We start from the raw sequence: 27,814 nt of genomic DNA on the forward strand, positions 1-27,814 counted from the left end.
TGAGTTTCTGTAGGGTATAATGTAATTTACTACCAGAGTTAGAAATTTTGTTTAAAAGTACCAGAGGTAGAGAAAAGGCAGGTTTCTGAGCAAGTCTCACTGATAACTTTTTGTTAAGTAAGGCTAACCAGGAATATGGAGAAAGGGTGGGTAAATGGAGTTGAGGTATAGATTAGCCATGATATAATAGAATGGTGGAACAGGCTCGATGGGCTGAATGGTCTTCTGTTCCTATAACGAATTGCTTGCTGAAACTATAGTGCAAGAGACCTTTGAGAAGAGCAGAAGGCCAACAACCAATCCTTCTCACTATATCCTTCATTTCCAGAACCAAATGAACTAATTTAAATTGGTTCTTGAACCCATTTATATTGTCTGCTTAAATGGCTATCACTGGTAATTGATATAAACACATGGCCTCTATATTTAATGACTGTGTTGTATCCCAGATATTGGACACATAACTTGGAAGATGAGTAATTATATTTTTATTTCTCCTCAGGAGTGAAAGTGCTCGGAATTGTTGCAATATTCAGCTTCATCTGTGGATGGCTGGCTCCTGACTGAACAATTATTTAAAGATGTGCTTTTGATTCTAACAGTTGGTGCTGTACCCTTGGAATAGCCTGCCGACAAACTCACTCGGGGAAGATTGGCCGAGGTATTCGCGGGCCACGTGGAGCCACGTTACCGGCATGGTATTTGAGGAACTTGGATAAACGCCTGACAGGAGCAGGAAAGTAGGAATAAAGTAGATAGCCCTTTGTGGGTGGGGGGAGGGGGGTTAGGAACCAGCAGTGTGGACAGTTTGGGCTGAAAGAAATTTCAGTAAAGGTCAATCATTTGACGTGTTCTGGCTGGTTCCTATCCAGCAATAAAGAGCAGAGGTGTTCAACCTGTAGCTTCTGAGCCCTGGGACTCTAGGCCTTGAAGCCTATCTGTGCTTTTATTTCTTATTTGCTGGTTTGTCCCATTTGAATTTAATGGGCCTGGAGGTTTGGGAAGGGTTGTTTTGAGTGCTGTTATTTCATTAGTTAATAAATTCTAAATCAGAACAAGATCTGTTAGTATCAGAAACTTGAGATATTTGCAGATTAATGGGGACATGGATTTAAACTTTCAGTGTGGTCCCTGAAATATCATGACACATACAATAATACATAGAGAAGATGTTTCCACTTAAAATAGTCACTAATAAATCCAATTAAGAATTCAGGAGAAACTTCTTTATGCAGAGAGTGGCTAGAATGCGGAATTTGCTACCACATGAGGTGAATAGCATAGATACATTTAAGGGGAAGCTAGACATGTACACAAGGGAGAAAGGAATAGAAGGATATGTTGATGGGGTTAGATGAAGTAGAGTGGGAGGGAGGCTCATGTGAAGCATAAACACGGCATAGACCAGTTGGGCCAAATGGCCTGTTTCTGTGCTGTTAGTTCTATGTATTAGCAACCCATGGAATACCCTGCTGACGCACTCGCTAAGTGGTGACAAAAACTTGGCCAACCCCGATGCAAGGTTGTCGCAAAACTAGTTTTTATGGAGGCGTGTAATGATGTGCATTTACCTCTGTGTGTCACTGTTGCTGAATTCTGTACATAAAGTGCTGCTCTTCGCTTTAATAATTTTGTTGAACTGGTTTCTTGGCAACCAGTCACAATTCTGCCCCAGCCAACATTCCTTCCACCATCATAAGTAGATATATTGGCCATTTATATCATTGCCATTTTGTAGGATGTTGGCACTTTAAACTAATTAAGCACCACTTCGAGACATTTTGCTCTGATAATGTTGTATAAATGCAAGTATTACTGGATCTTTTGAGCTGTTAGAAAGGTGGCTACAGTGTGGTTTGTGTTTAAATCTGAGAGATGCTAAGATTGAAATGCTATTTGGTTCAAGTCACGGGCATTTTGTCGTTTTACTAATGGAAAGGGAAGAGAGAATTTGCATTTATGTAACTCCTTTCACATCCTCAGGAAATCTCGAAGGGCATCACAGCCAATGAATCACTTTCGAAGTGAAGAGACTCGTTTTGTAGACACATTCAGCAGCCAATTTGTGCACAACAAGGTCCCCCAAACAGAAAATGGGATGAATGACCAGTTAATCTGTTTTGCTGGTGTGGGTTGAGGGAGGAGTGTTGGCCAGGAGACTGGTAGAACTCCCTGCTCTTTGGAAAACATGCCATGGGATCGTTTACATCCACCTGAACAGGCAGCAGGGGCCTTGCTTTAACATCTCATTTGAAATACAGTAGGTGGGTAATGCAATGGGATTATGCTGTGTATTGGAAATTCTTGGTGTATCCTATTTCCAATTCACAAAGTTCAATAAAGTCCTAGTCACCAGAAGTGTTTAAAAGGGCACTTTGGTGGGTAGGTGGGATAAACCAGCCTGCCAAAAGAAAGGATTGGCACTGGCTGCAGCTGTTTATTGTAAATGCATTTTGCTTTTGGGGGCAGGGAGTGACATTGTGTTTGGGTCTCCAGAAGCACGTCCGGTCCTCCATCTACGTTAGAATGCCGCTGAGGAGGTGACGGATATGGGGGAAATGCAGCAGATGCGATGTGCATAGACTTCAGAAAGACGGCGACAAGGTATCACACAGGAGACTATCGGAGAAGATTAAGAGGTATAGGATTAAAAAGGTGGGGGAGGGTAACAAATTGGATTAAAAACTAGTTGGAAGGGAGCACAGTTTCTCGTGGGTGGCAGTGTCCAACAGGGTTCTGTTCTGGGACCATTTCCATTCACTCTGTACATCAATGATTAGGATGTATGACTAGAGGTGCCCAAATTTGCAAATGATACTAAAATAAGCATAGTAAGTAATTAAGGACGAAAAGAAACTGCAATAAGATGGTAGAGTGGGCATAAAAAGTGGCAGATGGAATTTAATGTCAATAATTGAGTTGGTACAGTTTGGTAAAATAAAAGTAATTATATCTTGAATGGGGGAAAGCTGGGTGATGTGGAAAAGCGAGGGATTTGGTTTGGGTTACAAGACTTTAAAAGCAGCACCTCAAGTAGATAAGGCCATAAAAAAAACTAATAGAATACTGAACTTTATGACGACAGCCATAGAATAAATGTTGAGATGCAAAGGTGAATCTATATAAAACTTAAACATGACCAGAGTTGGAATACTGTGTGCAGTTTTGGGCTCCACACCATAGGAAGGAAATTGAGGCAATAGAGAGGGCACAGTGCAGATTCACTGGGATGTGATCTGGTATGAGGAAAGACTTGGGAAAAGTTAGGACTGTTTTCTTTAGAACAGAGGAGATTGAGGTGATCTGATAGAGGTGCTTAAAATTATGAAGGGATGGGACAGAATAGATAGTAACAGACTGCTTTCAGTGATTGTGGGGACTAGAATGAGGAGACTTGGATACAAGATTAAATGTAAGAGTTTTAGGATAGCAAACAGGAGAACTTTTCTTGCACAGGATTTGTGAGGCTGTGGAATGCACTACTGCAGTTAGTGATTGAAGCAGATAACTGTGTCAACATTTAAGAATTGGTTAGATGGGTGGTTGAAAGAAAGAGGCATAAAGGATTAGGACTCTGCTGGTGTGGAGAACAAACACTAACACAAGCTGGTTGGGCTGAAAGGCCTCTTCCATGTTGTAATTTCTATGTAATTCTGAAGGTCAACAGCTGCCCCTAGAGCTGAAAAGTAAGTGGGGTTCCTTGTGTTTTTACAGGCCCTGGCAGACAGCTATGCTCAGAGATCTTCGACCTCTATCTGCTGCTGCTCCCCATTTACTTCAGGTGCCGCTGTTTGCGTTGGAAACCGCAGATCCACAATTCCCATCCTTACCAGCAAGGGAATCTGACTCCGCGGTTTTAATTTTAAATAGAGAGCCGATCGCAGCTCAAGACTAGTCACAAAGTAAGGCCTCTGATTCCGTGGCAATAGCAATTGTAAGCTTGTTTATGTTTACAAATGCAGCTGACGCCAGATGACTTTCCGAGTGACGGCTTGACTCAGTTGGTAGCGCTCTTTCCTGAGTTAGAAGGCCATGGGTTCAAGCCCCACTCCAGGATGGGAGCATGTAATCCAGGCTGACACTCCAATGCGGTACTGAGGGAGTGCTGCATTGTCAGAGGTGCCATCTTTTAGATGTTAAAAAACCAGGGCCAGGTGGACATTTAAAGAACCAGTGACACTACTTGAAGAGAAGCAGAAAGTGGTCCTACATTGTTGGCCCTGCTCAACATTCAAATATCACCAGCAAAAAAACAGATTAGCTGTCATTCATCTCTAGCTGTATTTGGGATCTTGCTGTACACAAATATTGGTGTTTGTTGAGTTCTTCTCTTGAAGGATTTGTTTAGGGAAAAAGCTTCATGATCTAAACTTGCTCACTCAGGCTTTTGTATCATTCTGAAGGCAACCAGTCTGAGACCTGCTGACCCTATTGATTAAAGAAAAACACCAAAAGTATTTTGTTTGCATTTCAAAGTTTAGCTGATGAAAGTTAATTTTTGATTAGTTTATCTTTTTTTATTAAAACCTTTGTAAATTTGCACCACATTGTTTAATATCACTGTGCTGAACATCAAGATTACAAGTACAAAGGGCAACATTTTCACTCAATCTTCATGATGGCAGTCCTAGTCTCTAAAACAAGTTAAGTCCTTAGGTATGTGGGCAATCTGTGTTACGGTCTTATTAACCAGTGAAAACAATCTCTCGCTATTTACCTCTTCAGAACCCTTCAAAATCTTGCTTTCTTTAACCTTAAAAGCTCTGGTGGAAAAAAACTTCTAACTTCTTGAGTTTCTCTCTCGTGCCCACGATTTTCAGCCAGTAGCTGGCAGGAAACAAGGTTCCTCGCCACTGATGCACACTTGGAAAATTCTTCACTACACGTTGTCTTTAAAATATTAGCCAGGAATCTGGCAGTGGTGAGTATGCATCTGATGTCTGGATGCATTGGTTGTGGTATCTAAGCCAAGGCCACCTGGAAACTTGGAACACATTTTTTTGCTTTTTGTTGTGAAATTCAACTTTGGCATTGAGTATCGATCCCTAGGTGTCAGCCGTACGGAAACTAAGACACCTTTTTCTCCAGGTAACATTCCCTTGCCACACCAAGAAAAAGGAGAGGGAACAGCACTGAATCCCAGCTCAATTAACATCCCACAGCCAGGCATAGCATGAATGGAGGCCCAGAGAGACAGCGAGCAGCAACTCCACGGAGGCCAAGGGTGAACGAGATGTGCCCCTCAAGTGGCTCCTGAGCCCATATTATGAGAACTACTGTCATTACCTATTACTTCAGTTGATTTGCCAAATATCAATGTGCTCTGACTCCACCTACCCAATGTTAGATTCTCCCTAGCTACCTCTGAGTCACTGTGTTGCGTGGTACAGGATAATGCTTGGCTCTCAAGCCAAGTACCTGTACAAATGTTACTTAACCTGTAATTTTCTAATTGCATGCCTTGTTTTGCCAACTGTGCAGAGTTCCTGGTAATTCAGCTGAATTATTTAACCAAAGTAATCTTATTGGTGCAAGGACCAGGAACAAGAAAGAATGAAAAACAGCAGGATCCTCCTCTTAAAAATCCAAGACTGCTGGACTCCAGTTCTATTTTGACCTCTGGACTGTCTTGATTTTGTTTTTGGAGACTGAGTTACTGCAGCAAGAAACAGCAAACCAAATATTTGACTCTGGGCTTTTTTCTAAACTTCCCTCTTGTTCCTTGTAAGATGTGGTTATATCATACCACATACCCTTCCTCCTTCCTCTTTGTTTGAAATCAAGACTTGTTACTCTGTCTCCTATGCTTAACTCATTCTTTGCCAGTATCTCAAAAATGGTACAACTCCTCACCTCCCTTAGTCTTTTCTTCATCCTTCAATCTAAAGGCTTTTAAAATTTAAGTATGGTATCACCTATCTACTACCTGATTTACCTTGTGTTTTTCACTCTTTTTAACCCAGCTGGTGCCCTATACTGTGGGGCCTTTGCCTGTCATTGAGGTTTCTCCGTTTTAAACAAAGCCTTAGTAGCAGTTAAGTGGATAACAACCTTTTTAACTGTCGTCTGAGAAGGTGCCCTGGGCCTTAGAGTGTTATTGTACTTGACAAACGGCCAGTTGGAGTGGACATCGTACAGATTCAAGGATGCAAGAGCAGACACTGCTTGGGAGGAAGGAGTCTTTGGAGCCATTCTGTAGCTCTTGGACCTAGAACATTGTTGACTATTACCAGTCTCGTTAGATGGAGGGATTGGCTGTTCCTGTTTGTGATTGATGATGGAGATGTTTCCACTTCTGTAAAGATATAATGAGCTGTGTTGAACAAGTAACTGTCTGGGAGAGGGATTATTATATACTGTACTGCTGTATTTGAGAAGTTATTAAACTTGGAACTTACAAACAAAGCATCTTTATTCAAAGCACATTGCAGATAACATTGAGAATGGACATGCTGATAGGTTTTGAACCAGTTGTTTCCTTTTTGAGGTACTTCCTCATTCATTTGCTACAGCTTTCCCGACTCGTCTGTTGCCTGCTGGTGCTGCCTATTAGCAGAAGCTACAGGTCATCCACTGACCCACCAACTACAAGACAATAATACCTGCAGAGGACAAAAAGAATTGCCTGATACAGAGCCAGCTGATGCTATAACCCCAGAATCTTAACAGGGTAAGGTGAAAAGTCAGTTCCAATTGAATTGTGTTTAGTGGCCCAGTGTGGTATTGAGCCATACTATCTCGCAAGGTCCCAGGTTTGATCACTAGTCAGCCTGAGTTAGCTAATCTCTACTGGAGGCAGCAGTGGAGGTGCTGTGTTTTGGCTTAAGTTGCAAAGGAGGCAAAATCAGCCAGGGTTCTAGTCAGTGATTCCTTCTAGACATTCCATGAGCGCAACAACGGGATCTGATTTACCATTGGACACTGTCCATGATCGAAAACCTTGCTTTTACAATATTTGGAGAGGCTGACCTATGAAAAATGGCCACTTGGTTGAGATGCCAGAATTGTCTGTAGAGCTTGGACCCAGCAACAGTCGACGTCTTCAGGATGGGAGGGGAAATTGTGACTCACTGAAGTGTACTTTTGAGTATGATCAACTTAGCTTAGTTAGTATCACTCTTGCCTCTGAGGCAGAAGATTGTGGGCCATAACACAGCAAAAGGCAACAATTCAGAAAACTGATCTGTGGTGTCAGCTCAGAGGGCAACACATGATTGATTATAATGACTTTCTGCCCTGGCTCAATCTCTCTGTTCAGCTAATTCACCACCTGTCCAGCTCAGGAAGTGAGAGTTCTCAACATCCTCATAGCTGAAGAATTTCGACTTAACGATTTTAATTAGAACTTTCCCTCTTGTGTCCCCAAAGTTCTGTTCGACGCACTCTTCCCCCTTCCTGTATGTGCTGAAATCGATGCTCATCTCCTACTCTAATTCATTCTTTCCCAGGACTTCAAAATCAGTGAACTTCTCACCTTCCCTTTCTCCGACAATCTGCAGATACTTAAAACCCAAGTTTGCTGTCACCTACCCACTACATCCTCATTTAGCTTGTCTTCTCTCCTACTCCTTTCAACCTTGATGTGGAGATGCCGGTGATGGACTGGGGTTGACAATTGTAAACAATTTTACAACACCAAGTTATAGTCCAGCAATTTTATTTTAAATTCACAAGCTTTCGGAGATTGTGAATTTAAAATAAAATTGCTGGACTATAACTTGGTGTTGTAAAATTGTTTACACCTTTCAACCTTGGTACTGTCCTGCACTATGGGTCTCGACCTTTCACCTGGGTGCCTGAATATTTAAAAATAACTTTAATAAGCTGAAGGAAAAGAAGTTCGAAAGTGAAGGATTCAAATTCGCCGGATGCTCTCTTGTTGAGTTGCCATGGCACTTAATTAGCACAGTGGGAAACTGGCAATTCTGATACAGCCCTCGACAAGGTTCCACATCTCTCACAAGTGAGAAACTTTTTTTTTTACTCTGTAGTGGTGGCCTGTAAACTCTTCATAGGTGAAGGTTGAATCCAACTATACCCCAGCCTAGCATACTGCTGAAGTTAGATGCATTCGTGGTTGTGCCTGATTCAGCCATTAACTGGGGTTTCAGAAGAGATTAATAATTGAGCGGGACCAGTCACCAACTTGGATGAGTCTGGGACGCGTTTGATGGAGCTGAATATCCTCATGAGTCTGCAGCCCTCCCGTGCCCTCTGCTCTTCCTACTCTGGCCTTCTGTGCACCTCAATTCCACCATCAGTGGCTGGGCTTTAAGCCAGCTCTCTGAAATTCCCTTCCTAAACCCCTTCCCCTCAATCCACCTCTCCCAACCCTCAAAGGTCTCCTCGCCATCCTCCTCTTGGATTGCACCTGTTACGTCTCTCCCGCCTGCTCCATTTGAAAACATTCCTATGGGTATTGTGACTTTAAAGACACTTGTATGACTACAAGCGTTTACATCTCACCCCACGCCGAATTCGGGCAGTGGTCGAGGCCCAGTCTGCCTGTTCCATTCGATATAGGTTTCACTCGATGCTAATCTTGGGGTATCTTTTCATTTGCTGCGGTAAGCCAGCATTAACCACTTGTTGACGTTTCAAATTAAAAACACAGACTCGCATCTCCACACTGCAACACTAACACACAGGCCCTGAGCAGTGTCTCTTCATGTTTATATTTAACCTGCTGCATGCAATTGACTTCCGTCACTTTGTTTAAATGTACAAAAAACATCACATGCCCGATCGAAGTTAGCGTTATGAATAAAAGTATTCACAAACTCCATTTCTCATTTGGGAAGGTCGAAGAGCTGAGTTATGTGTAGCTACAGCACACAGAGACACAAGGGCCGAATCAATTGCCCACCTAACAATCACTGCACCTCAAAAATGAACTCGCAGTGTGAACACTAAGACATTTGATCCGAAAGGTGTTGTATAAATGCAAGCATTTATCACTAACTGGTCCGTTGTTGCTGGTCGATAGTTTGCAGCACGGCTGTGGTGTTTAGCTACTAAAATTGGACCATTTGATGTGGCGTGTCCTATCAAAGCCAATGTTCAGTTACTCCGAGTGGGGAAAGTGGTTTAAGATAGGCCCACTGCAAAGGTCAACTAGAATCTAATTGGCATTGGGGAGAGCTCTGTTGTCAAAATCAGAAAAACACCAGGAAATGGCCCATAACCTCTTGCTCTAGACTTTTGTACATAGGATAGGAATATGTTAACGAACGAAAAAAGTGCTTTTATCAAACACTTTGGATTTTAAATGCCCCCTTTAAGAACATTGACCAATCTGTATGCTTCACAATGATTTCAATATTGATTTTGCAGATATTTTGAACGGCGAAGGTTAAAAAATATATAAATTCTAAAGACTTGGTAAAACTTTGTGCCAACTGTTTAATATTCCTCCCCCAATTCCAAGGCCCGTCAAAAAGTCTGCGTGTTATTTTCTGTGTGAAAAGTCATTTAAAAAAAATTAAACTGGTGTTAATGTCCAGCAGTTCGAGGGTTAAGCAAAAGCACCGAGCTTGGTTTGAAATTCACACTTTACAATCGAGAGGAAGGAAACTCGGGGAGGGAGCGTGAGATGAGGAAAGAGTCCAAAGCGTGAAACTGAAAGGAGAAACAGGAACGGTTAAAAAATAAACTGCAAAGGACGAGCTTTGAGGGCACCGAAGAGAATATTTAAGGATGAAAAAATGTAATTGATTAGAAGGAAGAAGAATCACCAGAGTTTTCGGAGAAACTCAAGAGTTGCTGCCTCGTTAATTTCATCATTCGACTGGGTTCAATATTCGTCTGAACAAAGCTCCAACTTACAGTCGGGTCATTTTCCTAAAAAAAATATAAACTCACCAAATTACTTCAGGGGGAAAAAAAAGAGCACCAGAAGAACGAAAGAGTTTCTATTCAGCCATTTCCGGTAACTCCACGCTCCATTAACAATCATTATAATATAGAAAAGTCGTCAGTAAACAATAAGTAATAGAAAAGCAGGACAAAGTACCTCGATGTAAGTTTATAATCCGTTTTTATTTCCTTGACGTAATTACTTCTCAGTTTTTAAACTCTTCCTAAAGACTCTGGTGTGCTGTAAAAAAATATGCAATTTATAATTACTTGTAGACAAAAATCTGCTTAAGAAATCAAATATTAATTTAATTATAGTGGTAGACAAAGGGGCTATAATTTAATTTATTGGGAAGGCACTCAGAAACGGTACAACTGGTGCTGGAAATTTTGACTAGGAGTAATTAGATATTTATGTTTTAAGTAGATGGATCTATTTATAGAAAGAGCTCTTTCACATTTTGTCTTAATTGAATTTTGATAAAATAATTTGTTTTGCAGAGAGACATATAGCAGACAGCAGACCTGGGTTTAGCAGTATCATGGAACAGATGTTGTATCATTTCACTATAGCACATGGGTTTCAGTAAAGTGCAATGGCCAGTGTGTGTGAAACTTGCACGCATGAACTGTGAAAAGCGCCTGGCAGGACAATTTCAGATGTTACCCTTCTTGATGTGGACTGTCTCTGGCGAGCGTTTTTTGAGCAGTATGACAGTATTGGGCGAGTGCTGTACTGTCACAGGTGCTGCCCTTTGAGTGAGATGTTAAATTCTACCTGTTCAGGTGGATGTGAAAGATCCCACGGCACTATTTGAAGAAAAAGCAGGGAGTTCTCCTGGTGTCCTGGTCAACATTCATCCCCCAACTAACACCATCAAAAACAGAGGTCATTTGTCTCATTACTGTTTATGGGAGCTTACTGTGTGCAAATGGCTGCTGTATTTGACTATATAAAAATGCTTACACTTCAGAAGTATTCCATTATGTGTGAAACACTTTGAGATGCCCCCGCAGATGTGAAAAGCATTGTATAAATTCACGTTTGTTCTTTCTTATAACAGTATGGTGAAGCATTGGTGATTACAGGTCTGTTACAGGAAGGTGAGTATCTTAAGGGGGTGAATTAAGAGTGTCTCACAATATTAAAGCATGCTGGATTAAGTACACTACTCCCTGTAGTGTGTTGTCACCATGCATTAAATAATCCTTGTGCTGTACACAAGCTTTCCTTTAATGGATTTTACATGTGAATTTGTTTTTGGCCCTAACTGAAAATGCTCACAGAAAGTTCTCCCTGAAAAAAACATTGCTGGACAAAGCAACTTATTTTTGGATAGATTGAGATGAAGAACTTTTGGCTCATTTTAGCCCTTCCTTTGAGAATACCACCAACATTTCACTGAGAGAGTGCTGCACTGTCAGAAGTGCGTCTTTCAGAAGAAACTTTAAGCCAAGATCCTGTCTGCCCTCTCAAGTGGGCATAAAAGATCCCATGGCACCATTCGAAGAAGAGAAGGAGAGTTCTCCCCGGTGTCCTGGCCAAGATTTATCCCTCAACACCTAAACCAGATGACCTGGTCATTTATTTCATTGCTGTTTGTGGGACCTTGCTGTGCACAGTTTGGCTGCCGTGTTTCCTGTATTACAACAGTGAGTACATTTCAAAAATACTTCATTGGCTGTGGAGTGCTTTGGGACGTCCTGAGGATGTGAAAGGCACGATTGAAATTAGATTTTTTTTCTTTCTTTTACCAACCCTTTTGTCTAAACATCCACTTTGACAGATAGACAAGACCTAGGTTTAACATCTCATCCAATGGATGGCACCTCTGACAGTGCAGCACTCTGTACAGAAGTGATGGCCTGGTTTATGTGCAAAGCAGGCTTTGAGTCACAACTTCTGACTGAGGCAAGTATGCTGTCAGTTGATCCAAGCTAGCTCCTGCAACCCCAGTGATTGAGAATTTAAAATAATACAGCTGAGACTATTACTGTAACCAGAAGATGCTAAATTTCCATTCAGTTTGTTCAGTGAATGCTCCGGATTTAAGTCTAAAATTGACTCTAACTTTCAGTCTGCACGTTTATCTTGCTCTGGGGTAAACCGTTTCTAACTTTCCAGAAACATGAACGTGTGCAACATATTTAAAGTGTTTTCATTCGGTACAGACATTGTGGAAATGTGTAAAGCAATGAAACAAGAGAAGATCATTCTACTCATCTGGCCTGCTCCATCCACAGGCTCTTTATTTGTTGCATTTTTCAGTCATTTAGAATTTGCAGGACATGTGGGTATTGCAATTTCTTAATCCAAAAAAAGGAAGTGAAATTTGCTGAATTTTTATTGAAAACTGTTGTCTCTTCAATTTTGGAATGAATTGCTTTACTCCATATTTTAAAACTTCTTTCTCTCATTAGCAGCAGATATTCTATTACAAATAGGGAGTTTAAACCCCATCCTCCTGACCGTCCCTGTTAGGGTGCCGGACAGCAGATGGTACCCACATTTCCCCTCCATGCAACAATTTCTAGGAGGTCTGGGGGCCATGTTCCCTTGGAAAATATTTAAATTTTACATTGAAAATGATGTATTATTTTAATTAGTTTTGAGCACTTTTATACTTCACAATTGCTAGATTTTTAATCTAAGAATAAAGGAAGATTAATTACATTTGGGTTTTCAACAGACTAACCAAACCATCACTTCCCCAAAATCTATCTTTGTTCCAACTTCTCCATAGTTCACGGAGACATTCTACCCTCCCCAAACCCTGTCCACATACAGTAGCCTCTCCAAACTCTGTTTTAGTGTTGTTGGTTGAAGGATAACGCTGACAGTGCAGCACTCCCTCAGTACTGCACTGAAGTGTCGGTCTAGATTTTGTGCTCAAATTTCTGGTCCGCTCGTTGCTGAACACTGGAATAAGTGTAAACAATTTTACAACACCAAGTTATAGTCCAGCAATTTTATTTTAAATTCACAAGCTTTCGGAGACTTCCTCCTTCCTCAGGTAAATGTTCGAACATTTACCTGAGGAAGGAGGAAGTCTCCGAAAGCTTGTGAATTTAAAATAAAATTGCTGGACTATAACTTGGTGTTGTAAAATTGTTTACAATTGTCAACCCCAGTCCATCACCGGCATCTCCACATCATGACTGGAATAAGTGGCTGCAAAGCAGAGGTTGTGTTTTACACTTGCTGCCCAGTGCAGAGTTTAAGGATTTCTTGTGTCTCCCCCACTGGAAGCTGCTCCAGGTGTTCTCTCCTTAAAGGAAGCAGGAGTTGTAATTCTTCCAATTAACTTTTCTCATTTATATTTTGTGGGGTGTTGAAGCTATGCTGTGTGAGATTAAAAACAAACAAATCAACACTGATGAATTGTACCGAATTCCTCGGCCAGCTAATTTAATAATGAAAGAAGAAAGGAGTTGCAGTGGAGTCATTGTTTCAGTCACGCACACACTCACCCTACGCACCTCACACGCACATACACACACCGCACTCACACCACGCACACCACACACACTCCCCACACACGCACATACACCCTCCACACACACCATGCGCACATGCACATACTCTCACCACGCACCCTACATACCCCTCATGCACACTACACACACTCGCACACCACACGCACATACTTGCACCCTACACACCCCACACGCGCACACATACCTCATACATACCACACATACACCCTCCACACACACCATACGCTCATGTACATACTCAGACCACGCACCCTACACACCCCACACGCGCGCACACACACCCCATACATACCACACATACACCCTCCACACACACACCATGCGCACATGTACATATTCAGACCACGCACCCTACACGCCCCACACACACTACACACCTTACACGCACACCTGCACCCCACACGCACAGCCACACCCCCCCCACGCTCACCACACGCATATACTCGCACCCTACACACCCCACATGCAACCTACACTCCCCACACGCACACACACACCCCATTCATACCACACATACACCCTCCACACACACCATATGCACATGTACATACTCAGACCACGCACCCTACACACCCCACACACACTACACACCTTACACGCACACCTGCACCCCACATGCACACCCACACACTCACCCCACACGCATATACTCGCACCCTACACACCCCACACGCAACCTACACTCCCCACACGCACACACACCCCCCATTCATACCACACATACACCCTCCACACACACCATACGCATATGCACATACTCGCACCACACGCACCACGCACCCTACACACCTTATATGCACACCCCCACACACACCACATGCACACTGCGCACACCACACAGTGAATATTGACTTTAGTATCATTAGACCCTAACTAGAGCTCCTACTTTTCTCTTTGGCAGGGAGTGCTGGCGATGTGGGATAGGTGTGCCGGTATTTCTGGGGTGGGTGGGTGGGATGGGTTGGTGCTTGGGATGCGGACCCTCCCTCAGAACACCATGCTGGCGAGGTGGTTTGCATCCTTGGTGTTGACAGGCTTTTTTCCTCTCCCAGGCTTCTGACCACCAGAGCTTGCTCCACTTTGCCAGTTATCACTACCTGTCTTATCCCTCACCACCTCAGCTATTCTCTGTATCTCACAGTGTCTTTAATTTCATTGATTTCTCTCATTGTGCCTCCTATTGTTTCATGCTGATATCACTTTGGCCATTTAACCATGCTATAAAAGTGCCAGGCAATGATAATCTCCAACATGAGACAGTTGACATTTCAGGTATAAAGCTTTTCGTTAGAACTTCAGAAAGGTTGTTTCTGTCATTGTCAACTGTCTCGTGTTTTCTCAACTGACATTGCCTGACCTGCTGAGTATCTCCAATGTTTTCTGTATTTACTTTACAAGTCATTCTATTTCTTTTCTTGTCCGTGTGCTTGCATGTCCGTTTGCTTGCTTGCATATGCATTTGCTTGCATGTGCGTGTGTGTGCTTGCATGTGCATGTGTACCTTTGCGTGTGCTTGCATGACCCTGTGCGTTTACATGCCTGTGTTTGCATGATAGCGTGTGCGTGTGCCTTTTCCCTCCTCTTTCCTTTGTTCTGTTCCTTTCTAAATACTGCTCTGTAATTATTTTCCAGTTCTGAAGAAAGGCACCTGAAACATCAGCTTGTTTGTTCTCTCTATGGATGTTGTCTGCCCTGCTGAGTGTTTCCTGTATTTTCTGTTTTTGCTACTTGTTTTTATTTTCTGTTCCCTGGCAATTGAACCCTTCACTCTAGTGAGCAAATTACTTGGAATCAAATCATTTTACAATCCGTTCTAGAAACACAATCACTTGACTGCACCCGAATAGAATTCGCTGTGTTTTTCTTCCCACAAAATGAACAGTTGGTTTCTTGCATAACTAATTGGCAGCATTTTTTGCACATGGGATTATTAAGGTTCGCATTCCTGACTACAGAGGCTGCCTCCAAGCTGGCAACCTCCAGCTAATACTTGACAAATGAGGAATACCACAATTAAAGATGGAAGGCAGCTGTTAAACAGGGATGGTTTGGGGAGTTTTGCGGTGAGGAGGAGGAGGATAGAGTTGACCAGGTGCAGACAGCTGGGTGCTTCATGCCTGAGCTACATTCTGTGCTTCTAGACAACATCAGATGGTAGCGTTGCCAACCCTCCAGGATTGTCCTGTAGTCTCCAGGAATTGAAAATTAATCTCCTGGACACTACTGCGAACAAAAACCAAGGAGAAAAATCATAGGGGCATTAAAAAAAAAAGTTGAGTTTTTAAACATTTTCTTTGAATGCTTTCATTTATTAGTTATAACAATATTGGAGATGGGGATAAAAGGCTGTTTGACTAACAGACAAGAATAATCCAATTGGGTAACTAAGAACCTGTTCCCTTTCCAATTGGCGGAAGGCAGTACACCTCGAGGATGAAGCAATGGATGGAGCAACCCTGCTGCCCGTGCCCTAACTCGCACCAAGTCCCGTTCTCCCATCACTGTGCTTGCCATCCTACATTGCTTCCTGTTCCGGGAGCGCTTTGATTTTAAAATTCTCTTCCTTGTTTTCAAATCCCTCTATGGCCTCACCCCTCCCTACCTCTGTAACCTCCTCCAGCCCTACAACCCCCCGAGATCTCTGCGCTCCTCCAATTCTGGCCTCTTGCGCATCCCTGATTTTCATTGCTCCACCATTGGCGGCCTTGCCTTCAGCTGCCTGGGCCCTAAGCTCTGGAATTCCGTCCCTAAACCTCTCCGACTCTCTATCTCTCTCTCTCCTCCTTTAAGACGCTCGTTAAAACCAACCTCATTGACCAAGCTTTTGGTCCCCTGTCCTAATATCTCTTAATGTGTCTCGGTGTCAAATTTTGTTTAATAATGCTCTTGTGATGCGCCTTGGGATACTTTACTACGTTAAAGGCGCTATATAAATGCAAGTTGTTGTTGTTGAGTGTGGGTGGGAGGCCCTGCGATGAAACCTCCAGGAATACACCCGACCAGACTTGGCAACCCTACCGGGTGGCCAAACTGTTAAATTGCCACTCAACCATTGAAAGCCTGTCTATCTGTCCAGATTTATCACCCTTGGGCCTACATTTTCTGAGTAGGAGCTGGAAGCCAGGGCCTCGCCTGCGTATCGGAGAGTCTATGGCGCGATTGTCTGCTATTTCTCGATATGCACTAATGCTGTGTGAGGTTCCTACCCACCAGCGACGACACAGAAAATTACCCTCTTGATGTTGACCTTAAGGAGATAAATCAAAATCAAAGAATGGGTAAAGGGCCTTGAGCCGATGTACCAAGTACAGCCTCACTGCCGCCACCTAAACCCAGGAGTCACTGCGTAGAGCTCAAGAGGGGAGTCCCCTATCCATCTTTTCCCCCTCCTGAGCTTCAGTGACTCTGGGGCCAGTTGCAACTGAGGGCAGTTAACTCAGCACCGACCGTGGAAGGGACCTGGGAAATTAGTGATCTCTCTTTGATTCAGTAAAATACCGTGCAATACACTTACCCATTGAGTCATCGTGGGGATCTGTTTTTCTAAAAATTTGATGTGAGATGAGGCAATGAAGCTAATGCAGCAACAAAACTGAGATGGTATCTCACATCCTGTGGCAAACAGCTTCCTTTGTGCCTGTGAAGATCCTGGTACAACGTTTGGACAGAAAGGAAAAGCAGTTCTGACTCTGTGTGCGTCTTCAGGTGTGTCTTTATGTTAAAATCGTGGTTGATTTCCCCCCCCCCCCCCCCCCGGAAGTGTTGACCCTCACAGGATACCACATGTGCCAGCTGCTCGCTCAGCCATTCTTTGAGTCTGACCCCAGACAATGAGGCTATTTGATTGACGGGACATCACCAGCTCAGCTTGATCCCATCCTCAAGGCATCCTAGCTTATACTAATGCCATCCTCAGCTGGCACCTGTGCACACAGCTGGCATCATTGGGTAGGGCTAGTGTTAGAGAATAAGATTGAGAAATAGTAAGAGAAATCATTTTACGAAAATAATTCATTTGTTAAGTTCTACAGTTAAATCTCAGTTGGTTTCACCATCTTTAATTTGACAGTGCAGTGTCGGTACAGAGGTTAACTACAACCTGCTTCTGGGCCAGGTTTGTACATGTTTACATTTAGATTCACTTAATCACTCGAAACTGGAGACTCAATATCATTGTTTTGGTAGCATGGCTCCTTTTTTTCTCTTGCTGTCAGCTGTGGCTCAGCAGTAGCACACTTGCCTCTGAGTCAGAAGGTTGTGGGTTCAAATCCCACTCCAGAAAAATCTAGGGTGAAGCTCCAGTGCAGTACTGAGGGAGTGCTGCACTGTCGGTGGTGCCGTCTTTCGGATCAGACATTAAACCGAGGCTCCGTCTGCTTTCTCAAGCGGATGTAAAAGATCCCGTGGCACTATTGGAAGAAGAGCTGGGGATTTCTCCCTGGTGTCATGACCAATATTTATCCCTCAACCAACATCATTAAAACAAATTATCTGGTTATCATCACATTATTGTTTGTGGGACCTTGCTGTGCACAAATTGGTTGCTGCGTTACAACAGTGACTGCATTTCAAAATAAATCATTGCACTTAAAGCACTTTGGAATGTCCTGAGGTCGTGAAAGGCACGATATAAATGCATGTCTTTTTCTTCCTATGGTGTAGTTCACACATGATTGTTAAAATGATCTTCTCGCCAGTTCCTCTTGAGGTTCCTTAAATTCATATTTTTGTTGGTTCTGCAAATTTAATGCTGTAACCGACCTCCCACACTGAATGCCTAGTTACAAACTTCCTGCTGCTGGCGGATTTTAGTTCTAGTTTCTCCTCTACTGTCCTTTAAAGGCAGTGACTGGTGCAGGGGCATGGGTTCCACGAGTGTTGGCAGCCCTCCAATACCTCAGCCACATGGTCGTTCTTCACATGAGCCCAGGTGGCGAATGGCATCTTGCTATTCGACCACTGAGGGCATCGCAGCCACCCCTGATCCCGTTATCGCTTTGATGCCCACACGCATGAACTTTTCAGCCAGGTTCTCACTGATTAGCCACCACATCCCTGTATAATCTAGACTGACTCTCCCAGTGCAGTGCTGAGGGAGTGCTGCAATGTTGAAGGTGCCGTCTTTCGGATGAGACTTTAAACCAAGGCCTCATCTGCCCTCTCATGTGGAAGTAAAAGATTCCACGGCACTATTTTGAAGGAGAGAAGGGACATCTCCCAGTGTCCTGGCCAATATTTATCCTTCAACCAACATCACTTAAACAGATTATCTGATCATTATCTCATTGCTGTTTGTGGGACTTTGCAGTGCCCAAATTGGCTGTCGCGATTCCTACATTACTGCAATGACCACACTTCAAAGGTATTTCATTGGCTGTAAAGAGCTTTGGGATGCCCTGAGGTCGTGAAATGCGCCATATAAATGCAAGTCAGCCTTTCTTTTACTGCACCTGGCATACTGTGCACCTGTACGATGTAACATGTCAACATGTTATAACCAAAGAGGAATTGCAATAAGAAAAAATAAAAAGAATGAATAGATCTCCTCTGACACATTACCTGACAACCCCTCGTTGAAACCAGGGTAATCGTTGTAGGGAAGAAGAAGCCATGGAGAATGTAGAAAGTTTCAGACACAGGAGAAAGCTGTTCAGTTCCGCCCAGTGATTTTGTTCCTGATTTTACATTACTGTTTCATTGTGTGAGATTTCCAAGACAGATGGGGGAAGAGAGAGCACATTAGCTCTTCCTCCCTTCCTCCCTCCTTCCCTCCCTTCCAGTTAATCTGGGAATCAATAAATCATTAACAAAATTGTGAGTGTTAGGAACGTTGCCCGCTCCTTTTTTGATTCATGTGAATGTGCAGGGTTGTAAAGGACTAGTTTCCTCCATCTGGTAGGTGTCTCAAAGTACCATATCCCACAATACCTTCCATACCCCTCTCTCAAATATCTCTTATCTGATTCTCTCTTGAAGTTGCTGATATTCTCAGCATCCCCACGACAAACCCCCACCGCCCTGTCCCCTGCCTCCCTGGGCCATGCATTCCAAACATTCACCATCCTCTGAGTAAAAGAGTTGAATCAAGACTGTCTTTTCAACTTCCCCTCTTCTGAGTTTAAGGCCCCTGAACTGCACTTTTCGGTCTTTTGACCTTACCCAACTATCCAGTCTTTCTCCTCATGCCTCTGCCCTTTAAAAAAGAAAGACTTGAAAGAAGTGCATTTATATAGCACCTTTCACAACCTCAGGATGTCCCAAAGTGCTTTACAGCCAATAAAGTACTTTTGAAGTGTAGTCACTTGTAATGTAGGAAATGTGGCAGCCAATTTGCGCACAGCAAGGTCCCACAAACAGCGATTTGATAAATGACCAAATAATCAGTTTTTAGTGATGTTGGTTGAAGGATAAATACTGGCCAGGACACCTGGGGAGAGCTCCCCTGCTCTTCTTCAAAATATAGCCATGGGGTCTTTTGCATCCACCTGAGAGAGCAGACAGGGCCTCGGCTTAACGTCTCATCCGAAAGATGGCACCTCTGACAGTTCTGCACTCTGTCAGTACTGCACTGGATTGTCAGCCTAGATTTTGTGCTCAAGTCTCTGGAGTGGGGCTTGAACCCACAACTTTCTGACTTAGAGGTGAGAGTGCTACCCACTGAGGCACGGCTGGTACTCTTGTGTGTATTAGCTGGACATTACACGCTGATTAGTAGATAGGTTCTGGTCTTGTATTCAGCTGAGCTCCTAAGGTTGTAGAGCTTGTGCTGTGGTTCCATTCCCTTCGAGATCATTCCTGTCTTCCTAAGCTTTTTTTTCCCTCCTCTTTCTGTGTCAGGTCCAGGAGTGATGGGTTTCAGCACTGATCTCTGGTGTCCCCAAGGTCACAACATGCTGCTGCGCTTACAAGACTCTGAGCTCCGGCTGATGGAGATGATGAAGAAGTGGATGACCAATCGAGTTAGGAGCGACAAGGAATACTCAGGGTTACTTCACCAAATGTTCTCCCAAGTAGAGAAGCAGGAGAGCAGCCTGCAGGCTGGAGGGGTCGATTACATCAGTCAACTCAACAAGGTAGGAGCATCTCACTGATGCAGGCTTCATCTGATTTTTCTCATTTACGGCCACGCCTGGACGCCGACCCTGGACATGGCTCTGTGAGCAAATGCACTGCCCAAGGTGGTACTGAGTCAAACAGACCACAAACATTAGCCATGGCTTAGCTGTAGCGCTCTTGTCTGAGTCAGAAGGTCGTGGGTTCAAATCCCACTCCAGAGACTTGAGCACAAAATCAAGGCTGACATTCCCATTGCAGTACTGAGGGAGTGCCATTCTGTTAGAGGTGCCGTCTTTTGGATGAGACGTTAAACTGAGGCCCCGTCTGGAGGGTCAGGTGGACATAAAAGATCCCATGGTTCTATTTGAAGAAGAGCAGGGGAGTTCTCCCTGGTGCCCTGGCCAATATTTATCCCTCAACCAACATCCCAAAAAAACAGATTATCTGGTCGTTATCACATTGCTGTTTGTGGGATCTTGCTGTGCGCAGATTGGCTGCTGTGTTTCCTACATTGCAACAGTGACTATATTTCAAAAGTACTTTGTTGGCTGTAAAGCACTTTGGGACGTCCTGAGGTCATGAAAGGTGCTATATAAATGTAAGTTCCTTCTTCATTAGCGTAAGTCAGCCGAGGTAGTGCTAGGGGCACAGAGGGATTGCTGCTCCTGATCGCTATTCAGTGAACACTGTCACAAAATGCAGGTGTGTGGACAGTGGGCGAAGGGCAGGGTCGAACACTATTCCTGTGCCCCCCACAGTCGAATAGGCTGCTGACACTCATTGTCAAGGATCACACAGTGAACAGTGGTCGGTCGGGGTACTCCGTTGAATTGTATCCCAGCTGAGAGCCAGTGCCTGGGGAAACACTGGGAGAAATTTTTTTTCAGGTATTTGGAATACGGCATGCTGCACAAAGTTCGAATAAACCCAGATAATGGTGGAAATAGGCTCACATGGAGCATAAACACTAACATGGACCTGTTGGGCTGAATGGCCTGTTTCTGTGCTGCACATTCATTGTAATTCTTTGAACTACACAGCAGGTCACTTTCACTGGTGTCCTGTGCTGTGGACCTTGGCCTTTCACGATAACCCAGCAGAGGTTAGATACAGAATAAAGCTCCCTTTATGCTGTCCCATCAAACACTCCCAGGGCAAGTACAGCATGGGTTAGATACAGAGTAAAGCTCCCTCTACACTGTCCCATCAAACACTCCCAGGGCAGGTACAGCACAGGTTAGATACAGAGTAAAGCTCCCTCTACACTGCCCCAACAAGCTGTCAATAAGCTCTTTGCTCTGTGTTATTTCCTGTTTGTTAGGTTTTTTTTTAGCTTGATGCTGTCTCTATGGCTGGATGTTTCCACTGCTCATCTGGTAGTGGTTTTCTGAAGAGGACTTTGACCACCTCTCATCTTGCAAAAGTACAGAGAGAGGCAAGAAAGTCAATAATTTTTGGAAAATGGCCTGTTTGCTTTTTCAGTCCTGGTCAACGATTGTAAATCAGACCGAAGTTTTGAGCCGGATGATGCGGAAACATTCGGACGATCTGAACTCGGGGCCCATCAACAAATTGACGTTACTAATCCGTGACAAGCAACAGCTGAAGAAAAGCTACAGTGAGCAATGGCAGCAGATGAACCAGGAGGTGATCAAGGTAAGGAGTCAAGCGATGTGCCTCCTTGTCAATATGTTAGAAAAATTCACCAAAAAAACGACTGGCTTTAAACATTCAGAATATTTTCCTTTCTTTGTCTGCACTAATTTTCTCTTCCACCTTCCCTTTCTCAGAGGCACTGACCCCTTGGTTGGGTATGGCTGGGTAGGGTTGCACCTCTGTCCCAGTCCCCCGTTTACACTCCCGATACACAGACCTCTGTCCCCAATCCCCCGTATACACTCTCGGTACACTGACCTCTGCGCCCAATCCCCCGTATACACTCTCGGTGCACTGACCTCTGCGCCCAATCCCCCGTATACACTCTCGGTACACTGACCTCTGCGCCCAATCCCCCGTATACACTCTCGGTGCACTGACCTCTGCGCCCAATCCCCCGTATACACTCTCGGTGCACTGACCTCTGCGCCCAATCCCCCGTATACGCTCTCGGTACACTGACCTCTGTTCCCAATCCCCCATATACACTCCCAATACACTGACCTCTGTTCCCAATCCCCCATATACACTCCCAATACACTGACCTCTGCGCCAAATCCCCCATATACACTATCGGTACACTGACCTCTGGCCCCAATCCCCCGTATACACTCTCAGTACACTGACCTCTGCGCCCAATGCCCCGTATACACTCTCGGTACACTGACCTCTGCGCCCAATGCCCCGTATACACTCTCTGTGCACTGACCTCTGTCCCCAATCCCCCATATACACTCCCAATACACTGACCTCTGTTCCCAATCCCCCATATACACTCCCAATACACTGACCTCTGCGCCCAATGCCCCGTATACACTCTCGGTACACTGACCCCTGTCTCCAATCCCCCATATACACTCTCAGTACACTGACCTCTGCGCCCAATGCCCCGTATACACTCTCGGTACACTGACCCCTGTCTCCAATCCCCCATATACACTCCCAATACACTGACCTCTGTCTCCAATGCCCCGTATACACTCCCAGTATACTGACCTCTGTGGCCAATCCTATGTACTCAGATAATAAAGGGAGTGGGGAGAGGTTGAGTGTGGAGTGTTCATTGACTTCCTGCAATGCCTCACCACACAGTCGGAGAACCTGCTGTGTTGATGAGATGCACGGCTGAGTACCTTTGGCAATTGAGCTTTGAAATGTTGGGTCACACCTTCTGACACAGTCTCAAAACGTTTCATCAGATTGTGCAAGTGTTGTGTTAGTCCTTTCGGAGCACTTGCAGTTACAGTGTTTACCCTTGGGTGTCAGATTAGGTCGCGTGCTCAGGTTTCTGGAGTGGGACTTGAAGCTAAACCTTCTGACTCACTGATCCTGACTTCGGGACCAACAAACCTGTCCTTCGAACATCTCACCAGTAGAGTTGCCAAGTCTGGTTGGACGTATTCCTGGAGGTTTCATCACACAACCTCCCGCCTCAAACCGAGCTGTTTTGCAGCTCACTTCCACTTCCCCCGTGGCCCTTGGCTCTATGCCTGTGATTCTGACCTACGTAGATGAATGATGCCCCTGTTCACCTTCCCTTTTTCTTTGCCAATTCTCTCAGAGCTGCTACCTTTTACATTGAGAAACATTTTCGTTGCTCTTCAAGTGTTGCAGCTTCAGTTAGCGTGCCGGGAAACTTTGAATCTTTGCGGGTGATTTAACAGACACATACTGCACTGCCAGTTGTGCCTGTAGCAAGTGGCAAAGCACGGTTGATATAGTTACAGTACTAAACAAAAGCATTTTGTAAACTGGTTTGTTGAGGGTGTAACTTTCTCAAATATTTACCAACATATTAATTGTGATAACCTGGCCAGTCCCGTTAAGGGTGAGTGTCGGTATATGGAGTGAGCTGAGCCCAAAGGCATTAGTTAGATTTGTACCAATCCTGTTGAATAAAGACAAACAATATTTTAGAATCATAGAATCTTACAGCACAGAAGGAAACCATTCAGCCCATTGTGCCGGCTCATTGAAAGAGCTGAACAATTAGTCCCACTCCCCCTGTTCTTTCCCCATAGCCCTGCAAATTTTTCCCTTTCAAGTATTTCTTCACCTTTCCCCAAATGTTTTCTTTTGCCTCACTCTTACCCCCACCCCCCGCCCCCCCAACAAAAGCTGTCACTTCTTCCAGTTGGCCAAAGGTACATTTACTCTACCGTTTTTCCATTGCCCCCTCGGGAGAGTCGTTGTTACCCCCCCCCCCCCCCACCGATCTCCCCCTTCTGTTTTGTTCTTGCGTAGCGAGCTCTGCAGTCTCGCTGGGCTTTGGCGGCTCGATCAGTGCCATCAGCTCCTGGAAAGGAACCCCCATGGCCAACAGCACCTTCAGGGACAACCGCGTGGATTGCTCAGGCTGGATCCGTTTTCTCACCCGTTTAATCTCCTCCCACAGCCCGTGTACACTCTCCCCTATCATGGACTTTACCCATTTAATCTCCTTTCACACCCTACCCCTCCAATCCCATTCCTAAACAGGGTCATCGCCAGCTCCGTTTTGAGCTAATCAATGCAACCTCATTTATATCCATTCCTTTCTCCCCGTATCCTCATCGTGTTGCGATCAAGGCACATTACCCTGTCTCCTGTAGGTGTCAGCCGTGGTACCGATGGTAGCACTCTCGCCTCTGAGTCAGAAGGTTTTTTTTTATTCGTTCATGGGATCCTGTTGGCCATGTGGGTGTCGCTGGCGAGGCCAGCATTTATTGCCCATCCATAATTGCCCTTGAGAAGGTGGTGGTGAGCCGCCTTCTTGAACCGCTGCAGTCCGTGTGGTGAAGGTTCTCCCACAGTGCTGTTAGGAAGGGAGTTCCAGGATTTTGCCCCAGCGACGATGAAGGAACGGCGATATATTTCCAAGTCGAGATGATGTGTGACTTGGAGGGGAACGTGCAGGTGGTGTTGTTCCCATGTGCCTGCTGCTCTTGTCCTTCTAGGTGGTAGAGGTTGCATGTTTGGGAGGTGCTGTCGAAGAAGCCTTGGCGAGTTGCTGCAGTACATCCTGTGGATGGTACACACTGCAGCCATGGTGCGCGGTGGTGAAGGGAGTGAATGTTTAGGGTGGTGGATGGGGTGCCAATCAAGTGGGCTGCTTTGTCCTGGATGGTGTCGAGCTTCTTGAATGTTGTTGGAGCTGCACTGATCCAGGCAAGTGGAGAGTATTCCATCACACTCCTGACTTGTGCCTTGTAGATGGTGGAAAGGCTTTGGGGAGTCAGGAGGTGAGTCACTCGCCGCAGAATACCCAGCCTCTGACCTGCTCTTGTAGGCACAGTATTTATATGGCTGGTCCAATTAAGTTTCTGGTCAATGGTGACCCCCAGGATGTTGATGGTGGGGGATTCGGCGATGGTAATGCTGTTGAATGTCAAGGGGAGGTGGTTAGACCCTCTCTTGTTGGAGATGGTCATTGCCTGGCACTTGTCTGGCACGAATGTTACTGGCCACTTATCAGCACAAGCCTGGATGTTGTCCAGGCCTTGCTGCATGCGGGCTCGGACTGCTTCATTATCTGAGGCCTTGTGAATGGAACTGAACACTGCAATCATCAGCAAACGCCCCCATTTCTGACCGTACGATGTGGGTGGTGGGTTCAAGTCCCACAAGGCACTTCAGTGCAGTACTGCTGGAGTGCCATCTTTTGGATGAGATATCTGCCCTCTCAGGTGGACGTAAAAGATCCCATGGCGCTATTTTGAAGAAGAGCAGGGGAGTTCTCCCTGATGTCCTGGCCAATATTTATCCATCAACCAACATCACTAAAAAACAGATTATCTGGTCGTTTGTGGGACCTTCCTGTGTGCAAATTGGCTGCCGTGTTTCCTACATTACAACAGTGACTACACTTCAAAAAATACTTCATTGGCTGTAAAGCGCTTTGGGACGCCCTGATGCAAGTCTTTGTTTCTTTCCAGCTCTAACTTTTTCTTTCATGGGATCTCCTCACCTCCCTCACTTCTCCATTCCTCCCTACAATCCACATCCTTTTAAATCTCCAGCTGTAACCACTGCTTCAATGCTGCTCGCCTTGTTTCTAACCTTTTCAATTTTAGTGGTGTTTTCGATGGGGGGCTTAGACTTTCACCTGGGCCTCTAAACAAAAATATTGCTTTAGTTTCTCTAGAACGGCTGAGTTTGAGAATGCTCAAGCCAGCACTTGGCTTCCTGTACTGTATTCTTGCGTTTAAACTGTGCTGCTGTGATTTACAGAATACGCAGAACGAAATTGAGAAAATTAAGTCGCAGTATCGGCAACAAGCCAAGGAAACGAGCTTGGCAAAGCGAAAGTTTCAGGAGGCCAGCAAAGGTGAGTGCAGAGACAGAGGAAAGAGTACAGTAAGCCAAACAGGTAAACACCTTGGGACACTGCACTGGGAACTCACACAGGTAAATCATTCACACCTTGGGACACTGCACTGGGAACTCACACAGGTAAATCATTCACACCTTGGGGCACTGCACTGGGAACTCACACAGGTAAATCATTCACACTTTGGGGCACCGCACTGGGAACTCACACAGGTAAATCATTCACACCTTGGGGCACTGCACTGGGAACTCACACAGGTAAATCATTCACACCTTGGGGCACTGCACTGGGAACTCACACAGGTAAATCATTCACACCTTGGGGCACTGCACTGGGAACTCACACAGGTAAATCATTCACACCTTGGGGCACCGCACTGGGAACTCACACAGGTAAATCATTCACACCTTGGGGCACTGCACTGGGAACTCACACAGGTAAATCGTTCACACCTTGGGGCACTGGACTGGGAACTCACACAGGTAAATCATTCACACCTTGGGGCACCGCACTGGGAACTCACACAGGTAAATCATTCACACCTTTGGATACTGCACTGGGAACTCACACAGGTAAATCATTCACACCTTGGGGCACTGGACTGGGAACTCACACAGGTAAATCATTCACACCTTGGGACACTGCACTGGGAACTCACACAGGTAAATCATTCACACCTTGGGGCACTGCACTGGGAACTCACACAGGTAAATCATTCACACCTTGGGGCACTGCACTGGGAACTCTCACAGGTAAATCATTCACACCTTGGGGCACTGCACTGGGAACTCACACAGGTAAATCATTCACACCTTGGGGCACTGCACTGGGAACTCTCACAGGTAAATCATTCACACCTTGGGACACTGCTCCTTAAACCTATCTCTGACCAAGCTTGTGGTCACCTGTCCTAATATCTCCTTACGTGGCTCGGTGTCAAATTTTGTCTGATAATGCTCCTGTGAAGTGTCTTGGGACGTTTCACTACGGTAAAGCTGCAATGTAAATGCAAGTTGTTGTTACCTCTCAAGGGAGCTTCGCGAAAAATATTTAAGAGAAATGGCACACTGGTACAGAATGAGACACCTGGGTTCAAGATGAAGATCTCCTCCATCTGATGGTCACAAGGGTCCTTTGTACAATGAGTTCGGGCAGTCTCAACCCCATTTAAAATTGCCCCAAATTTGACACCAAGTTGATGATCTCACGCAGATAGGCCACAGACTGGCTGGTGTGGGGAATGGTAAATTGTCACATTGGTGTAGTTAGAGGCGTTGCTAATATTGAGGGGGGGAGGGGATTTTGCACTTGCACTCACCAGTCTGTGTGCTATCATCCAATCGGAAGCAGGAAACCCCCAGCCTGAGTGTGCAAGTCTCCTCCGCGCTAATATCCCTCGCCTCAATGAGTACAACAATTTAATTTTAATAATCTCTCCGA

The 27,814-nt window shown here is 44.8% G+C and overlaps 1 protein-coding gene and 1 long non-coding RNA gene across 3 annotated transcripts in view; both read left to right on the forward strand.

The window, feature by feature from the left end:
• The first annotated feature begins 492 nt into the window (after nt 1–492).
• LOC137304630 (uncharacterized) lies at nt 493–6,405 on the forward strand. The gene is made up of 2 exons (XR_010958598.1): nt 493–740; nt 5,482–6,405. It is a non-coding gene; the product is annotated as an uncharacterized lncRNA (long non-coding RNA).
• Nucleotides 6,406–9,564: 3,159 nt separating this feature from the next.
• Nucleotides 9,565–27,814, forward strand: part of fes (FES proto-oncogene, tyrosine kinase) — a 45,385-nt gene continuing 27,135 nt past the window's right edge. Inside the window, exons 1-4 of one of the 2 annotated variants that reach the window (XM_067973461.1) lie at nt 9,565–10,018; nt 20,191–20,426; nt 21,892–22,065; nt 26,275–26,371. In XM_067973461.1, coding sequence (XP_067829562.1) covers nt 20,202–20,426; nt 21,892–22,065; nt 26,275–26,371 — 496 coding nt within the window. In that variant the 5' untranslated portion in view covers nt 9,565–10,018; nt 20,191–20,201. The remainder of the gene's footprint in view (nt 10,019–20,190; nt 20,427–21,891; nt 22,066–26,274; nt 26,372–27,814) is intronic. The other variant, XM_067973460.1, reaches the window with a different exon arrangement.

Source organism: Heptranchias perlo, chromosome 38, assembly GCF_035084215.1.
Source record: "Heptranchias perlo isolate sHepPer1 chromosome 38, sHepPer1.hap1, whole genome shotgun sequence".
Lineage (NCBI taxonomy): Eukaryota > Metazoa > Chordata > Chondrichthyes > Hexanchiformes > Hexanchidae > Heptranchias > Heptranchias perlo.